General features: G+C 38.7%; 2 protein-coding genes across 3 annotated transcripts; one reads left to right on the top strand and one right to left on the bottom strand.

Moving 5' to 3' along the window:
* The first annotated feature begins 9,076 nt into the window (after positions 1-9,076).
* Positions 9,077-13,081, top strand: LOC115411879 (uncharacterized). 2 transcript variants are annotated; one of them, XM_030124143.1, is made up of 5 exons: positions 9,077-9,264; positions 9,919-10,047; positions 10,624-10,771; positions 12,135-12,339; positions 12,421-13,081. In XM_030124143.1, the coding sequence occupies exons 2-5, from the start codon at positions 10,031-10,033 to the stop codon at positions 12,726-12,728; spliced, it is 678 nt and encodes a 225-aa protein (XP_029980003.1). In that variant the 5' UTR covers positions 9,077-9,264; positions 9,919-10,030; the 3' UTR covers positions 12,729-13,081. The 2 variants fall into 2 exon arrangements, with proteins under 2 accessions (XP_029980003.1, XP_029980002.1); XM_030124142.1 differs by lacking the exons at positions 9,077-9,264; positions 9,919-10,047 and adding an exon at positions 9,506-9,509 and having other exon boundaries at positions 10,544-10,771.
* Positions 13,038-15,530, bottom strand: LOC115412033 (uncharacterized). Its single transcript, XM_030124331.1, has 5 exons — positions 15,078-15,530; positions 14,405-14,595; positions 13,648-13,741; positions 13,326-13,525; positions 13,038-13,225 (listed from the first exon to the last, which is right to left on the bottom strand). The coding sequence occupies exons 1-5, from the start codon at positions 15,107-15,109 to the stop codon at positions 13,038-13,040; spliced, it is 705 nt and encodes a 234-aa protein (XP_029980191.1). The 5' UTR covers positions 15,110-15,530.
* Between the last annotated feature and the right edge of the window lie 1,261 nt (positions 15,531-16,791).

Below are 16,791 nucleotides of genomic sequence, written 5' to 3'. Positions count from 1 at the left end.
ACTAATGACAACGACAATAAAGCACATTTACAAAAGGAACTAAGAACTGGAACGGGATTATTAAGTACTCGTATCGGTATTTGGTATCGGCAAGTACTCAAATGTAAGTACTCGTACTCGGTCTGGAAAAAAGTGGTATCAGTGCATCCCTGTTAATTTCTAGTCCTTTCCAGATGCATGTTCAACTGTTGGAGGACACTGCAAAACTGGTGTCCTGCAAATCCCAGACATTACTTCTCTATTGGCAATGTTATCTCAAAGAAATTATGTTCACGCAATTTAATTGTAACTGATAAATGTAATTCTGAACATAAAGTGGCCTCAGCTAAGCATAGGGGAAGTGTACATAGTGACCGATAAGACCCGATCAAGCAGCACAATTTCCAAACTAAAAGGGTCACTAAAGGTTAAAACACCACAGCAGTGCAAACATTAAGCATAAACCCATGAGAAACCATGTCCTTTTTGCCAAAACATATTGATGTAGGCAAAATTTAAGTCATTCCTCCAGGATCACCAGAATCATCTTGAAAATCTGGCATTATGTTCATGATTTTATCGATGGCACAACAGCTAAAGGGGAATGAGAAGCAGCTGATTTACACTCAAAACTAGGATTATGTTGATATGTAAGAACTAACTATCCTTGAAGTATTCTGAACTCAAACAATGAGGTGTGATATGCTCCCTATGAGGAAGGAGTTAATATGATATAAATATAGACAGATAGATAGATTTACTTTATTAATTCCCAAGGGGAAATTCAAAACACAAAATGCAGTCACCGCTCCAGTCATACCACATCAACAATCAATAATATCATGAAGTCATTTATGGTGCAGTGAATCTGGCAAGCATTAAATGGATTTCATGATGATAAAATGTCACTGCATCATCATATCAAACCTCAGTGATTTTTCTGAAACATCAGGAATAATACTACTAAACAGAATTAACAAACAAAAATACTCTCAGTATTTTTCACTCCAGCATCACATAATGTACATCAGATGATTGTAGATGAACAAAATGACCTCTTGAAATGTTTATGAATTTGTCTAATTTTTAGTGTGTATGTGATTGGATTAAGCAAAGGATAATACAAAACTGTTTGTAAAGTCATTATTAAATGTGCAGTTTCCAGTCAGATTCCATCTGAGCTCTAAAAATAAATACATTCAAACAGAAGATCAAAACTAGCAGGTGGGGTAAACAAGTCTGAGGAGCTTTTTTATGAATTATGGCAGTGGTTCCCAACCTTTTTTGACTCGTGACCCCATTTTAACATCACAAATTTCTGGCGGCCCCAGACATTCTAAACAGAGACATTGTTTTTGCTAAAATTAATTTGTTTTTGATCGTGTAATAGTTTGCTATACTATAGACGAGTTTCCACCACGTGGAACCAGCTCAACTCGGCTCAGCTCAACTCGGGTACCAGGTCCTATTCCTGGAGACCGTTTCCATTACAAGATACTACTGACTTTACAGTAACTGGACGTCATAGCGATGTGGCGTGTTATTTCCGTGTCGTCTGCTCAGAGAGTTGCTGAAAACTCACTCGTTGTGTGTTGTCTCGTCTGAATTTTTACATCAGCCACCAAAGACTGAATCTGCTCGACTGACCATGGTGTAGTTTTGGGCTGTTATCATGTGAATTCATGTACCGCTATATTTACTGTCCACTTCCACACCTGTTTTTTGTAAAACGGCGGGCCACAGAGAAAACTCTCTGACCAATCAGTGGTCTGCAGTGCTTACACGTCATGGCTTAATATCTGGTCCCCGGTTGTAGAACCTCGGCAGAGGTGATACCAAAAAAGTAGTACCAGATCCCAGGTCCTTTTTCATAATGGAAACGCAAAAAGGCCAAGCCAAGGCAGGTCGAGCCGACACCATGTTGTGTAAACGGAGCATATGTTGCAAATAAATGTTAATTTTAGACAACATTTAGTCTATATAATGTATATTATTATGGACGGAGGCAGAAAAGCCAGGTGTAGATTACTGCACAAAGGGAAAATTTTATTTTCCTTGGTCAGGACATGTACAGTCAGTCCAGCTTGGATTTACAAGGCTGACAATTAATACTGAACAAACAAGAACTCAAACTATGAATTATGAAAGAGCTGCAGCATCTGAAACTGACCACAATGAACATTTGAAAGATAAACAGTACCACAGTGCTTCAGTTTCAGCTTCACAGTTTATCATTTCTTTGATATATTGGGATTGTCTCTCTCAACTCATCATATATTTTTTATTAGTAAGTTTTGTTTTTTTTTTTTTTATCAATTACTAAAAATTTCAGGCAACCCCATTTGAATTCCAGGTGACTCCATGTGGGGTCCCGACCTCAAGGTTGAAAAACACTGAATAATGCACTTTTTTTTTGTTGAGTATGAAAAATAATGAAAAGCACTGTAAATCTTTATTTGCTCTATTTTTTCTGTTCAGGCCACACATTCTTGCTCTTCTGCAGGGATCACCAACCCTGGTCCTCAAGAGCTACTGTCCTGCATGTTTTAGATGTTTCCCTCTTCCAGCACACCTTACGGATTGTTATCAAATTTAGTGAGTGTTTTTTACATCTGGCTCTGCTCCAGGGGGAGGACTTGGTCAGCTTAATAAATGTCACAGGCTTCGTTCACAGATGTATCGACACAGACCCATGTGCTGCAGTGCAATTTATTATAGCCCATTCTCTTCTGATTTAACAGTGTTAATGGATATGTAGTTTAGATGTAGGTACCATACACACATATTAGAGTATATGACTCCTTGACATGGTGAAGTTGTGTCATTTATAGCAAATAAATCTTTAACCCATATGAGATAATGGGCTATTAAACATGTGTATGTAATTGAAGTTGCAGAACCCACACTGTACAGTAGGGTGTGCTGTTGCGCTCTGAGTAACTTCAGCCTTGACGTGTGTTCATGGTCATTTCACTTCAGAGCAGTTCCTCAGGGCTTCAAAAAAGTCTTCAAATAACATCAAATATTCAGGCTTATAAATACTAATAATTTGTTGTAAACAGGTTTTACACATTGACAAACACCTGTGAGCTGTGGAAGCGACTACTTGTTGAGAAATTACTTGTCGAAATCTGGTGAGTGTATGTGTTTGCTGTTAGCTAATGTCATGCTATGAGCTTGACTTTACATGCCAGATATCATTCTTAAAAAAACAAAAGGACTTATGTGACCTTGTCATAACGTTTCACCTGCTCTAGTCCGCTTTGTATCACTGCAAATTGTGTTTTATGACTAGACAAAGCGAGCATGTTCATGCTAGCGCTAGCCGCTAATGTGTAACGGTCAATGCTCCTGTTTAGGCCAGGGGTTAGCATGACTTTTGTGAAAGCTGGTGCTCTTAAAATGATTTCATTTGATAAAAACTACAACGGTTTGGCTGGGAGGGTTACTTAAAACCACAATAAGATGGTTTTGGTTGTAAAATCACAGATGTTATGCAGTGTTTCCCTGGTAAGGTTTTGCCGTGGCACCACACCAAACATTTCATACAAAAAAAATCATCACCATCTCATTAGACTTATTATACTTACGTATAATCTAAAAATAGTCTTGGCCAAACGTTCTGCCCCTTAAATGAAAGTTTGCGAAGCTTGAGGAGGTAGGGAAAAGATAAATGAGGGTAAACTTTTACTTTAATTTCTGGGGTGGGGGGGCTACCCCGCCGTGTACTCCCATAGTATTATAAGTAAGAGGGAAACCGACACACGCGCACAGTAGCTGACCGAAACGCACGCGCGTGCAACCCCTCCCCCACCGAACTACATGCACCACCACACCAACAGATCAATTCCACAGGAAGCACTGGATATGTAAATACTGGTATAAATAAAAAAGGGACTTCATTGTTATTCTTAAATACATTTTAAAGCCAACATGGTTAAAAAGGGATGATAAATAATTCACTCTGATTAAGGGAATATGGTAACTTACATTTTCATGTTATCCAATGTTTTTTATTTGTTAAAAATAGGATTCTATTACTGTTATGATGTCATAATGTGCGTTACTATTAAAAATTACTTGGTAAATCATCATAACTTTGTAAGATGACTAGGGATGGGAATCGTTAAGAATTTAACAATTTCGATTCCACTATTGATTTTGTTTATCAATCTGATTCCTTATCGATTCTATTATCGATTCTCATTGGGTGAGGGAATAAAAGAGTGTTTGCGTTAACTGTCTGTTATATTTCCATCTCTGCACAGAAAAAATAACATATACAATATGTACAAATAATAATAACAGATGATGCTAGGCCTGGTTCAAGGCGGGGGGGGGGGGGGGTGCAGTGTAAGTGAAACTAAAGATGCTTTACTACTTCCTCTATTGCCGCATTTCTATTACGTGGAACTGGTTCGGCTCGGCTCGTCTCCCATTGTTGTGCACCTCATTTCCTTTCCCCTACCTTCAGAAACTTGTATTTGAAGGGCAGAATGTTTGTTGCCCGCACCGGAATCGTAACTGGGCCCGGCGTTCACTTTGCCGCTACATTCACAAGCGCTGCTAAGTAGTGTATCATGTACGTGACATTCCTGTAAATGAACCACATGCTGTGGACAAATGTTTGAGCATATTGGAGGGATTCCACCCTTTTGAAGACATGGAAGCTTTGTAAGTGTTACAAGTGGCCCTGGTGTCGTCTTTTTAGACCGTTTCTGCCTCAACACCACGTTGGCTACGTTCTGACCAAAACAATGCAGCGTGCGCGTGACATAATCGCGCATGCGCAACTACGGCGGAATCGATAAGCAGAATCATTAAGCAGGCAGGCAAACGATTCCAAGGAATCGAGCTATTGGGAACCGGTTCTCAAAAAGAACTGGTTCTCGATTCCCATCCCTAAAGATGACTATGCTAAAATACCAGAGTACTAAAATGTACATTCATTTATTTGGATATGATTGTCATTATATCATTTGGATTTTAAATTCTAATGCTCTTCAGATAGAAACATAGTTATAAGAACAGGAACAGAATATTTATTTTCTGCACACTTTGTGTAGATTGGTTTTATAGTGATCTTTGAAATCTGATGGCGAGTCCAGCCCATGGTGACTGCGAGTGGTGTTACCGGTGTGGCCAGCCAGAAGCATCCTCCACTGAGGACCTTGGACTGAACTGTTTACATTGGATCCAGGTAAGGCTCAAGTAGATCATAATACACTACCCGAGTAGCAACAGTTGCAACTAAAAAGAGTAAAAAACAACCAAACTGAACTCTAGTCATACTTTTTTGGGGAAAGAGCTCTATTTTATTTTGGGGTTTTATTATTGTACTTTTATTTTCTATCATTTTACAAGTCATTCCAAATCTATCATCTCCTCTACCGAACCTAGTAGTTATTGGTGTCTCTCCTATACTGGTTCACTCTAAGGGCGCTACAGATCCATAATATTAAGTAAGTTCATAAGATCCGCACTGAGCATGAGAGAGAGAGCTGCAACCAAATAGAATATGTAAGGTATTTATTTTTGTACTTTAAAATGCATTTTTGTAGCTCTCTGTTCCACAAGCCATATAGACGTTCAATATAATGCATGGTTTGTACATTAGTAATCCATGGCACACGTAATTTTACTTTATTTTTAGTGATAAATGAATTTAAGCAACAAAAAACTGAGGAGCCACTTGGGAGCTGAAAGAGTCAGCTCTCCTTAAAGAGCTGGGATTCCCATCACTGAGTGAGTTGTGACGTTGTGTTTTTTATAGAGATGGTTTACTTCATTCTCCTGGATGAATACGTATACATTCACTAGGGTTGTAATGATGACATGGTGTTACGATTAATCGTGATTTTAAGCATCATGGTTAATTCATCATCAAGGCTGCCAAAAACCGTCTCATACAGTGCAGTAGCTTAAGAGCCAAACCAAAGACATGCCAATATGCGCTTCCTGCACGGAACAAAAGCTACGTTACACAAGCATTGTATTCAACATTCCACAATTGAAAATGACAGAGAAGGAACAAGCTGACTGTCTGTCGTTATTCGCTTTTATGTTCAGACATGATGAAGTGCACAGCAAATTTCACCCAGTGAAGGTTCGCTGTGAGGGGTGTACATATTTCTGAATTGTCTTGACTGTAAATATACTTAATGCCATTAAAAATGCACGGCCCAGACGTGGTGTAATTTCCAGAAAATGATTTGCTCAGGTGCCTATTTTGTATATGTTGCTCACGAGATGAGTAACACAGTTAACAGCTGTATTTTTTTTCATTCCTGATGCGCGCGATGTCAGTGTTTGGACTAATCACTTAATGTCAGACATTGAGTCGAATCTCTTGTACAGAGTCACGCTTGACAGGTAACTTTAGATGTGGTCAATAGCTGATATAAAGGCAGCAAAGAAAACGCCAAAATGGTTTTGCCAGCTCAAAATGCCACGACTTACGATACAACAGAGAGAACGTGCCATTGGCATGTTACGAGCAGGTCTAAGCCGTGGTGAAGTCACTCACCGTCTGCGCTGTCATCGCAGTACAATCAGATCAGATCAGATCCCTTAGGACAGGATCGTGAGACTCGTCAGTTCCATGCGTTGTTGCAGCACTGCTTGTTTGGAAGCCAGAGGTGGACACACCCGATATTGAATGATGACACATCAATTTCTGAGTACCTGTATTCATTGCCCTGAATAGCCATATTAAATTGATCACAATTTGTCCACAAGTCATTCTCTAATGAACAATGCTTCCCTCTTTAATATGAAGGTAACCCCAAACCAATTAATTTAATATATCTCCAATATACATATTATTCTGACGCATGCATTTTTAATGGCGCTAAGTATATTTTTTGATGCGGGCTCACTTTAGTTTCCATAGAGCTACTGTCGTCTACGCAGCTTCAGGCTACCACAGCGCAACCCATTCACAACAATCTGGCTGCATAGCTTTGGTAGAGTAAAGGCCATTGTTCTCCATGTCAGACTGTCATACAAGCTTTGGGAGGGTTAACTTGTGAATTGATGCAGTAAATACACTCTGTTTGATTGCAAGGCAAACTGTATAAATAGTCTGATGTACATGTAGAGACTACAGCCAACATTCAAACAAGTAATTACAGTTCAATTTCAAACTTTTCACCTCGTGCTCGAATGAGTGTTCAAAGTTTGAATAAAAAGTGACAGCTCTAATAAGTACTGTTGTGAAATAAATTTGTGCAAAATAATCGTAGTAATTGTGAAACTGCGATTATTTCTCTGACAATAATTGTACCACCAAAATCTCTAATTGTTACATCTCTAACATTCACTCACACATATATTCTTCTGATAGAAAGTAGATATTTTCTTCATACAATCAGATCCAAAAGTATCTTGAAATGGATAAAAAAAAAACTTTATAATGTTGCCTTCGTACATCATCACAGTAGTTTTGAAATGAAGTAACCAATGTGTGATTGAAATGTGAAGTTTCAGCTTAACTTGAGAGGTTTAACAAAGACATTACATTTACCAAAAATCTAAATAAATCTTACAGAGAGATAACAAAAACTTTAGGAGTGGTCAAATCAACAATTTGGTAGATTGCTAAAGCAAATATTCTACTCATGAGTTCAGCAATACAAAAAGACCTGAAAAACCATGGAAGTCAACTAAATGGGATGATTACAGTATTCTTTTGGTGTCGAAGAAAAAAAAAACTGAGCTCTTTTACAACATCCATCCAAGTCCATAACACACTTGGGGAGGTAGACACGTCATTATTGATGTCTAAAATTAGGGATGCACCGATACCACTTTTTTCCAGACTGAGTACTGGTACAAGTACTTACATTTGGGTACTTGCCGATACAGAGTACCGGTACGAGTACTTAATAATCCCATTCCAGTTTTTAGCTCCTTTTGTAAATGTGCTTTATTGTTGTTGTCATTAGTCTGACTGGAACAAAGTGCTGCTACTGACATTTAATGTGTTGGAATGAGCGTTTGTCAATTAATCCACCAGGGGGCGCCGCTCTGAATTAACCATACTGGACAAATACCATGAAGAAGAGTAAAGTTTTTTTGAGAAGAAGAAGAAGAAAGTCAGTAATAACAAACATGGAGACGACAGAGGTAACACTAATGTGATACTAATATTGCAATGTTTTTGCTGGTAAGGTTTAAAAGCTTAGCTTCAGCAGGTAGAGAAAAGAGAAATGAGCGATAAGTTTCATCGTCACTTCTGTTGGCGGCGGTCCACACCGCTCCGTACACCCGCTGGTATTCTCATTCTGTTTACGCATCTGCGAGCACCTGGTAAATGGATGGAATGTTCGCAGAGGATGGACAGAATGCTGCATCTGTATCTGTCTGTGTCTTTAACGTTACTTGCAGTCAGCGGTACGTTTATCACCATCATTTATTTTGAAAAATCTCTACACTCTTCACACTCCCCACATATTATTCCTCCTCCTCGTACCTGCTGCACTGAACTGAGAATGTCACACGGCCGTAAGTGGTATCGGTGCATTTGTATCGGATTACTTTTACGAGTACAAGTACACACACTGAGTATTGGAGCCGATGCTGATACTCGTATCGGTATCGGTGCATCCCTATCTAAAATCAAAAGACACTTTCATGTATATAAATACAGATTTAACAGGAAGTTGTAAACCATTGGTAACAACAACAGGAAGATCTGATTAGAATTTGCCAGAAAATATCGGAAAAAGCCAGCCCAGTTCTCTGGTCAGATGGAACAAAGACGAACTTGTATCAGAATGACGTGCAGAGAAAGGTATGGAGAAGAATCCGTGTATCATTCGTTCATTCGTTTTTCAATTTAAAACCAAAAATGAAAAAACAAAAAAACCACTCGTTTTTTTGTTTTTCATTTTCAAAACCAAAATGAAAAACGGATAACGGTTCGTTTTTCCATTTCCCGATTTTGTGCTCAAATGAAAAATGGAAAAAACGGATAACGACCGTTTCATCCGATTTTGCTATTTTTGATATCATTTAGTTGTCTGACCCGGAAGTAGTCGTTACTAGGGGAAAAAATAAACAAAAGGAATCATGGCCGGACTGGAGGAATATTTTGCTGTAATTAAGCAGCTGTTTGAGGATGGCAAAACACACGCAGAGATTTCCGCGGCGCTTCAGCAGGCAGGTGTGCCGAGATGCTCAGTGATGTCTGTAAGAAGATTCTGTGCTAGACACCAGCTCAGGCGAAAGGGCCATGTGTCAGATGCACAACTGGAAAGTGCAATCAGGTCATCAATTGATAAGGTAAGTGTTACAACATTAATGGTAATTGATATGCATTTCGTAATCGTTATTCAATGGAGATAGTGTTATTTTGTTATCAACACTGGAGGTGCTGGTTTAAGTTCAGGTTGTGACGATATCCCTACCACTCCCACTCCTTTTCCTTTCTTTGGAATACTTACACTTTCCTGTGCACTGAGCCTAATTTCTATTTATTTATTTTGTATTTATCTATTTATAATGTACCATATGCTCTCTGTAATTTTGTAAATTATACATATAAATTCTTTTTTTAAGTCTGAACTGTTAATTACATTGCTGGGTAGAAGTGCATGCAAACGTGTAGGTACGTGTAGTTTTAATAAGAACACACTGGATTGGAATTAGTATGCATGCTTATGTTGTGTCTGTTTTTCATTTAGGACAATCATGACGTGATCCTTCATTCGTTAATCTTTTAACTTTAGGGGTGAGATTATTTAATCTTTGTCCCTTAAACTGATTTATTTCTGTTGTTGATCCCGTACGTCATTGTGATGTTTCTGACCTCGAACATGAGAAATTTCTATCAAAAGAAACCAGCTGTCTTGAGCTGCAGTCCTGTCCTGATGTGGTCTGTAAAATCTGTTTGTTTTTTTGGTTGTTGTTGTTTGTTTTATGTGTTTGTCTGAACAGACAGGTCCATCTTACGGTCGGAAATTCATGACGGGATACCTGTCATCAGTGGGGGTGAGGGCAGGAGAACCTCGAGTAGGAAGGGTTCTCAGAGAGGTGCACCAGCCTTATAATGAGCTGCGTCGCCAGGTAAGTCACCTGAATGAATGAATTTTTTGGGTGAATTATCCCTTTAATTATATTTGAGATCAAACGTGAGATTTTTGAAATTAATGATCTGATGAAATGTTGAATTTACAGTAGACTTAAAGTACACATATTTAGTAGCAGTCCATGCATGTCTTCAGCTTAAAAATTCTATGAACTTTTTAGCTATCTTAATGTTTTTGAACTTTACATTGATAGAATTATTCTCGTTTTTAGGGCGCACGTAATCTAAATCCGATTCCTTACCACGCAGCATATATGGGCCACAAACTCCACCTCGATCAAAATGAGAAGTTGGTAATGTTTGGAGTGACACATGTCTTGGCCATTGATGGATTCAGCAGCAAAATTGTTGCTGAATTCACAATGCCAGTGAAGAACAACCTTGTTATTTATGAGCAAGTTTACAGGCAAGTCCAGTCAAGGTTAAAAACAAAGTAAATAATAACTACAAGGGATTATCAAATAATATCAGTAGTTTCATATTACAATCACTATGTGCTGCGTGTATCATATCCAAACATGTATCCATAAAATATACACATTTTTCTTTTACAGGACAGCAGTTGCCAACAACAGCATGTGGGACCAAATTCGAGTGGATCATGGCAGGGAGTTCTACTTGAGCCTGTACATGCAAGAAAAGCTGTCTCAACACAGACATAACATCAACAGGCTACCTTATGTGCAGACAACTTCTTCAAGGGTGAACTTTGTCCTCCTAATTATTTATACTCTGTATATATTAAGTAACTTTCAAAATTGAAAATTGTATTTCCAGTGAAAGTTGGCACAGTATGTAAAATGCAGCTAAACCTGACCGCAGTGATTAACATCCTTTGACTCATATTTCATTACAGCTAATATTAGGAACAGAATAATTCATGATTATTTGTAAATATCCACCTATTTCTGTCGTTCAGCCATGCAACACCTTCCAAAAAAAGTTAGGACAAGTAGCATCTCAATAGTTCACCTAGTAAAACGTGTGCCAACCAATCCAACTCCCCCTCTCTCTCTGTCCTATCAAGGTAAAGACAAAAATTACACTTGAGGACTAGTGATGAGGTGAAACAGTGTTGGTCAGGCTAAGTCTTTTTGATTTTTCCAAGAGAAGTAATGGTAAGCTTTAAGCCTACGGGGGGCGGGGGGGCTGAAAAGTTCATAGCCTGACTAAGAAGGAGTTATTCCACAGCAATGAAACTTGGCATACATCAAATTCAACCTCTCCTGATAGTAACTGCATGGTTTCCTTCCAGATAAACCCACAGTGGATAAATAATTTAGTACTTTGAAAAGTAGTACAACAGACATTTCATGTAAATGCTTGCTTTTCACCCCTCCCTTGTTCTCCCTCCCCCTCTTGAATTCAACTTCCCAGTTTATACAGTTGATAAAGCTGGAGCATCATCCCCTATAGCAACCATGTCAGCATGAATGTCCTTGGGGGCTAACCCCTTTTTCTACAGACATTTGATAAGACCACAGTGCCATGGATGGTTCACCAAATGTCTTTGGTACTACTTTTCAAAGTCCTAAATTATTTATCCATTGTGGGTTTATTTGGAAGGAAAACATGCAATTAGTATCAGGAGAGGTTGAATTTAATGTAAAACCAAGTTTCATTGCTGTGGAATAACTCCTTCTTAGTCAGGCTATGAACTTTTCAGCCCCCCCTCGTATTTGGCATGATTGGCTTGATCAAAATTTGACTGCTGGTGATAACATGTATACAATCACTGCTGACATCAGCTGTATACCCTTCACATCCCACACATTATGCCAGTGTTTCACTTTGTCACTTGTCCAATATTGTCCTATCTCAACATCTTGGGATGAGGTGCAGGCTTGAATGGCAGGAATTTTAGGATATTTACACATCAGCTGAAGCTGAAATATCTTGACTTCATACTGTGTGCAACAGAATATCAATATTTACAAATCGCTAAGGTCTGTGTATACCTGCATTTTACACATCAGATCAACTGTTCCTGATCTGGGGTTGTAAGAAAAAAATATGATTTGAAGTGTTCTCAATGAGTCTTTATGTGTTTCTTGTGTTTTCACAGAACCTTCGTGTGGAAAGAATTTGGCCAGAGGTCAATAATCGGGTTAACTATCCCCTAAAACAGGCCCTGGTTCACCTGCTGGATCAGGAGTTACTTGACATGCAGGATAATGTGACCAAATTTTGTGTCTCCAACCTGACATGTCAAGTGAGTCAGATTGGACTTGGCAGAGTTGTGCAGTCCTGGAATGCCCACAGAATACCAGGTGGGCTAGTATTTGCATGTATGGATCTTTGAAACTGGCAAAATTATGTCCAACACAAAAAAAAATCTTCACCCATTTTAGGCAGAGGGATACCAAACCAACTTGCAGCTGGAGGTTGTCCAGTAAGAATTCCCCCACAGCTGCTGCCCAGTGCTGCTGAAGCAGCACACATGTATGAGCAGGAGTTGGGGTCCTCCCTGACTTGGGCATCTACCTTTGGCTCTGACCCATTTTCATCGGAGGAAGACCGGTATGGTGCTGAGCAGCTGTTTGGAGAGAGGTTTCCAGATATGTCTCTTCTTTTTGGAACAGCTGTTAACAATGACTATAGTGTGTTTCAGGAAGCACTGTTCTACCTGATCGATGTCACTGAAAGATATGCAAGATGAATATACTGTAGGTGGGGATATGTCAAACAAGCCATATTTGTACAGTAATTTTGTGGAAATGTATTTTGTATGCTCAATTGTAAATGAGTAAATGAAGAGTTTCTTTAGAACTTTGCAGAACTTTTTCTTTTAATGTAAAAAACACAAGTATAAAATCTTGTAAACCCTGTACTGAGTGTCACAATAACTTCTAACATGCTGAAAAAGTGCTTTAAGTTTTAACATTATATACTTACATAGTTACATTACAAAACACAGTTCTCTACACAACTGTAGAAACAAACATTGGTTTCCACCATAGCAGAAAGACTACTCGAATAACTTTTTCAGTGGCGCCAGCGCCTCAGAGAGTCCAGCCACTTCATGGGTGCTATTCTCCAAATCCACAGCTCGACACTTGGGGTAGTAACTGTGGCTGTTGTTCCACTCCGCAATGCATTCCTTACACCCGATCAGGCTTCTGCAGCAGGCTGAGAACACTGGCCTCTCTGCAGGGCCTGCAGATTTAAAAAGTTATACCTCCAGAGAAGTGTAGCGACTAGGCCTCTGAACTCTTAAATCCATCTTCCCATTGATCCATAGTAAAACAGTACCAACCTTTGCAGACAACACAGGCAAAGACCTCTTTTAAAGAAGCAACTTCAGCTTCTGAAAGAGACAGGGTTGTTGTCACGGTGGAATGTGCAAATCCAGTCAAATCCTTGATCACCTGCGACACTCCTTTTAGTCCCTGGGCTGCTTCGACAACCTCTTCAATGTCTGCTAAAACATCTTGAAGGCCAGTATCTTCTCTTCGACTGAAAAACATTTAATTTACACCTTAATAAGGAGTTCAAACATAGACATAGCAAGAATCATTGTAGCCTTGCTGACAGGTGTGCAAAAAATGGAGCAATAAAATAATCCTCAGTTAACTTACCTTAACCTTCTCCTTTTGTTGACTTGGAGCTGCTCCATCTGTTGTTCTCGTACTGCATACACTTTTCTGGAATTTTGCTTCCAGTATGTTGACCCTGCAATTTAAAAAATAGGATATGATTTTATTATTTTTCAACCACGTATTTGCTTTACTAACCTCCTTGAGATGAAAAATCTCTGTTTCAAGAGTGTCCTGGCTCAGACAGCAGCAACACATTTAACAAGGTTACAGACCAAAAATGCAGTCGAGCTTACAACAATCAAACAACTTGCAAAAACATTAGATAATAATTCACAATTATTTTATCTGATATTAAAATCAATAAGATCTAAAAGAATCAATTTAAAGCTCAATGAAAATATAAAGGAATCATTAAAAATCAATGAAAGATAAAAGAATCAGACAAAACATCTACAGCCGGATGAGTCAGCTTCCAAATCATTTAACCTCCTTTTAAAAGCATCTAATGTGACCAGATCATTAAGTTTCAGATCTTATTGTAAGTCATTCCAAGTGCTGGGACCAGCACATCTGAATGTCCTTTTCTCATTTCAGTAAGAATCTATGGCACAGACAAAAGGAATAAATCCTGGGAATGAAGACTGTACCTATCCAAAAGACAGCAACATATGCAAAATGACCTTTGATGTGAGATTAATACCTAGATCTATGCACCTTATTCAGCTGTTAAATGTATGAACTGTTTGTGCAGATAAACTTCTAAGTAGCATTTACACAACAATCATTTAAAACATACCTCCAGTTCCATCAGAGTCAACTATTTCGTTGCCCTGGCTATCTGTCAAGATAATGGTCTCCTGCTGTCCAAGAGCCTCTTTCACCTTACTGGTGATTGTCTCCACACAAGCTTCAAAGTCTGTGAAGCGGACTGTAACCATCTTGCTGGTCTCCAGCTTCCCATTCAAGACTTCAGCGATGAAGACATTCCTGAAAATTGATGGGAACATACACTTGATTATACAAAGCAAAGTCTAGTAGAAATAGTCAATAGTAAACAATGTTATGCTACAAGGTGCAGAAAAACGCTGTTTTCAAACTGGAAAAGACTGATGATGATGATGATGATGATGATGTAGTACGGCTCATGTTCCTTCACACCTTTTGACTGGGGCGTTTCCTAAGCACCTCAATTTTAGATTAAGAATGGGATGTTGGAACACATTTTAGTTTGATCCAAAAACTGCAGCACCTGTGATTTGGATATTTCATTTGGCTGTATCGCAGTTATAATATTTGGATTCATTACTGAATCCAAATACACAATGATAACAATAATCACTTAATGTAGGGTTAGTGTCAACAAGCTCTTGACTAAATAAGCTTGAGTTTGCTGATAAACTGTAGGTGGAGCAGGGAGCAATGGTAAATATGCAGGATAGGGCATTACCAGCAAACTGAGTTGGACACACCTCTGCAAATAATGTAGCGGTAAAGTGGTCATGGTAACAGTAGTGACAGAGGATGTTTTAGCAAGAAGCAACAATTTTCTTCCTTCACCTCACAAAAGTCTTGGTTGTGGCACTCCTTGGAACTGGACAGGTGGAGCTTGTGGCTGTACTGGATGGCCGATGGAAAGAAAAGTGGACAGGCTGGCCTGAGGAAAGTGCCCCGGTTGATTTTTCCACAGTATTGCTGTCACCATGTACTTCATAATGGCCTCTGGCAATGAGGTCAATGCAGCTGAAGTCACCATCAAGTCGGGGAAATATGGCCACGTTGGAGTCATCCGTCAAATATACAGTTTCCTTTCGGACGTATTACAAATGTTAATGTTAGAAGGGAGGCTTTACACACTGTTCTTGTAATTTTATTAAATTAAATTAATTATTAAATTTGTACACATATTAGCCTATTGGTTTGTAAATTATCTTAGATCAAATCCAATCTTGTTTGTGAAAAAAATCGGTTAAAAGGGGGAAAATAAATAAATAATTTCATTCTTTAATTACATCAACAAAGTCACGCAATATTTTAGGTTTGATTACTTTTTTACGGAAGCGTATTGCATTCAGTCTGTAAGCCCGCAGGAGCCGGCGCTCAGAGCTTGTAGCCCGGCTTCCAGCAGGGCTACAGAAAGCAGTATCTCATTAATCCAGAAAAACAGAGCCGATTTTTTTTTTTGTGTGAATGCAATACGCTTCCGTACTTTTTGGTTGCTTTTACTGTAAATATGTTCAATAAAGCTTAACTCACGTAAACATAAGTGTAAACGTAAACCAAATATAACGTTAACCGCTTTATCGTAAAAACAAACAAACAAACAAAAAACTTAAACAAAAAACCTTACCTGGAAAATAACAGATATTTTCTCTGTGGTCATGTCTTGTGGTTTCAGGGTAACCCGCTTACTTCCACTGAAAAGCACAAAAATGTCCATTTTCGCTGCTACAGCCTGTTAGCATGTCTCCTGTTAGCATTAGCACGTGTCCGTCCCCTGCCGTAGTGAAGGGACCTTAAGGCCACAGACTAACTTCCGGGTCACACAACTGAACTAAATGGAAAATAGCAAAATTGGATGAAACGGTCGTTATCCGGTTTTTCCATTTTTCATTTGAGCACAAAATCGGGAAATGGAAAAACGAACTGTTATCCGTTTTTCATTTTGGTTTTGAAAATGAAAAACAAAAAAACGAGTGTTTTTTTTGTTTTTTCATTTTTGGTTTCAAATTGAAAAACGAATGAACGAATGATACACGGATTGAGAAGGAAAGGAACTCATGATCCAAAGTATATATATCCAACATGGTGGAGGAGGTGCATGGTGTCAAGATGAGGCCAGGTAACATTGTACATGTACGTGGAGTATTGTAAGTGCAAGTGAAGTTCTGTAAACCAAAAATATATATTTCTTTTTTCAAATGTGGTCATTCACACTGGTGTATGAATGCATATAAATGTTTGGTGGTGGTCGGAAGGGCTGTTTGGCGTGAATTGGCATGCTTCCGTCAGCCTGCCCTAGGGCAGCTGTGGATACAAACGTAGTTTACCACTACCATAGTGAGAATGTGAGTGAATGAATAATAGATCAATAATGTAAAGTGCTTTGGATGCCTTGAAAAGTGCTATTGAAATCTAATCCATTGAAAATGAGAACTGTTGCACATTTCAAGTAAAAACATTTCG

This window comes from Sphaeramia orbicularis, chromosome 21 (genome assembly GCF_902148855.1).
Source record: "Sphaeramia orbicularis chromosome 21, fSphaOr1.1, whole genome shotgun sequence".
Taxonomy (NCBI): domain Eukaryota; kingdom Metazoa; phylum Chordata; class Actinopteri; order Kurtiformes; family Apogonidae; genus Sphaeramia; species Sphaeramia orbicularis.
Note: the sequence above shows the minus strand (reverse complement) of the source record. Positions and strands in the feature narration are given on the sequence as shown.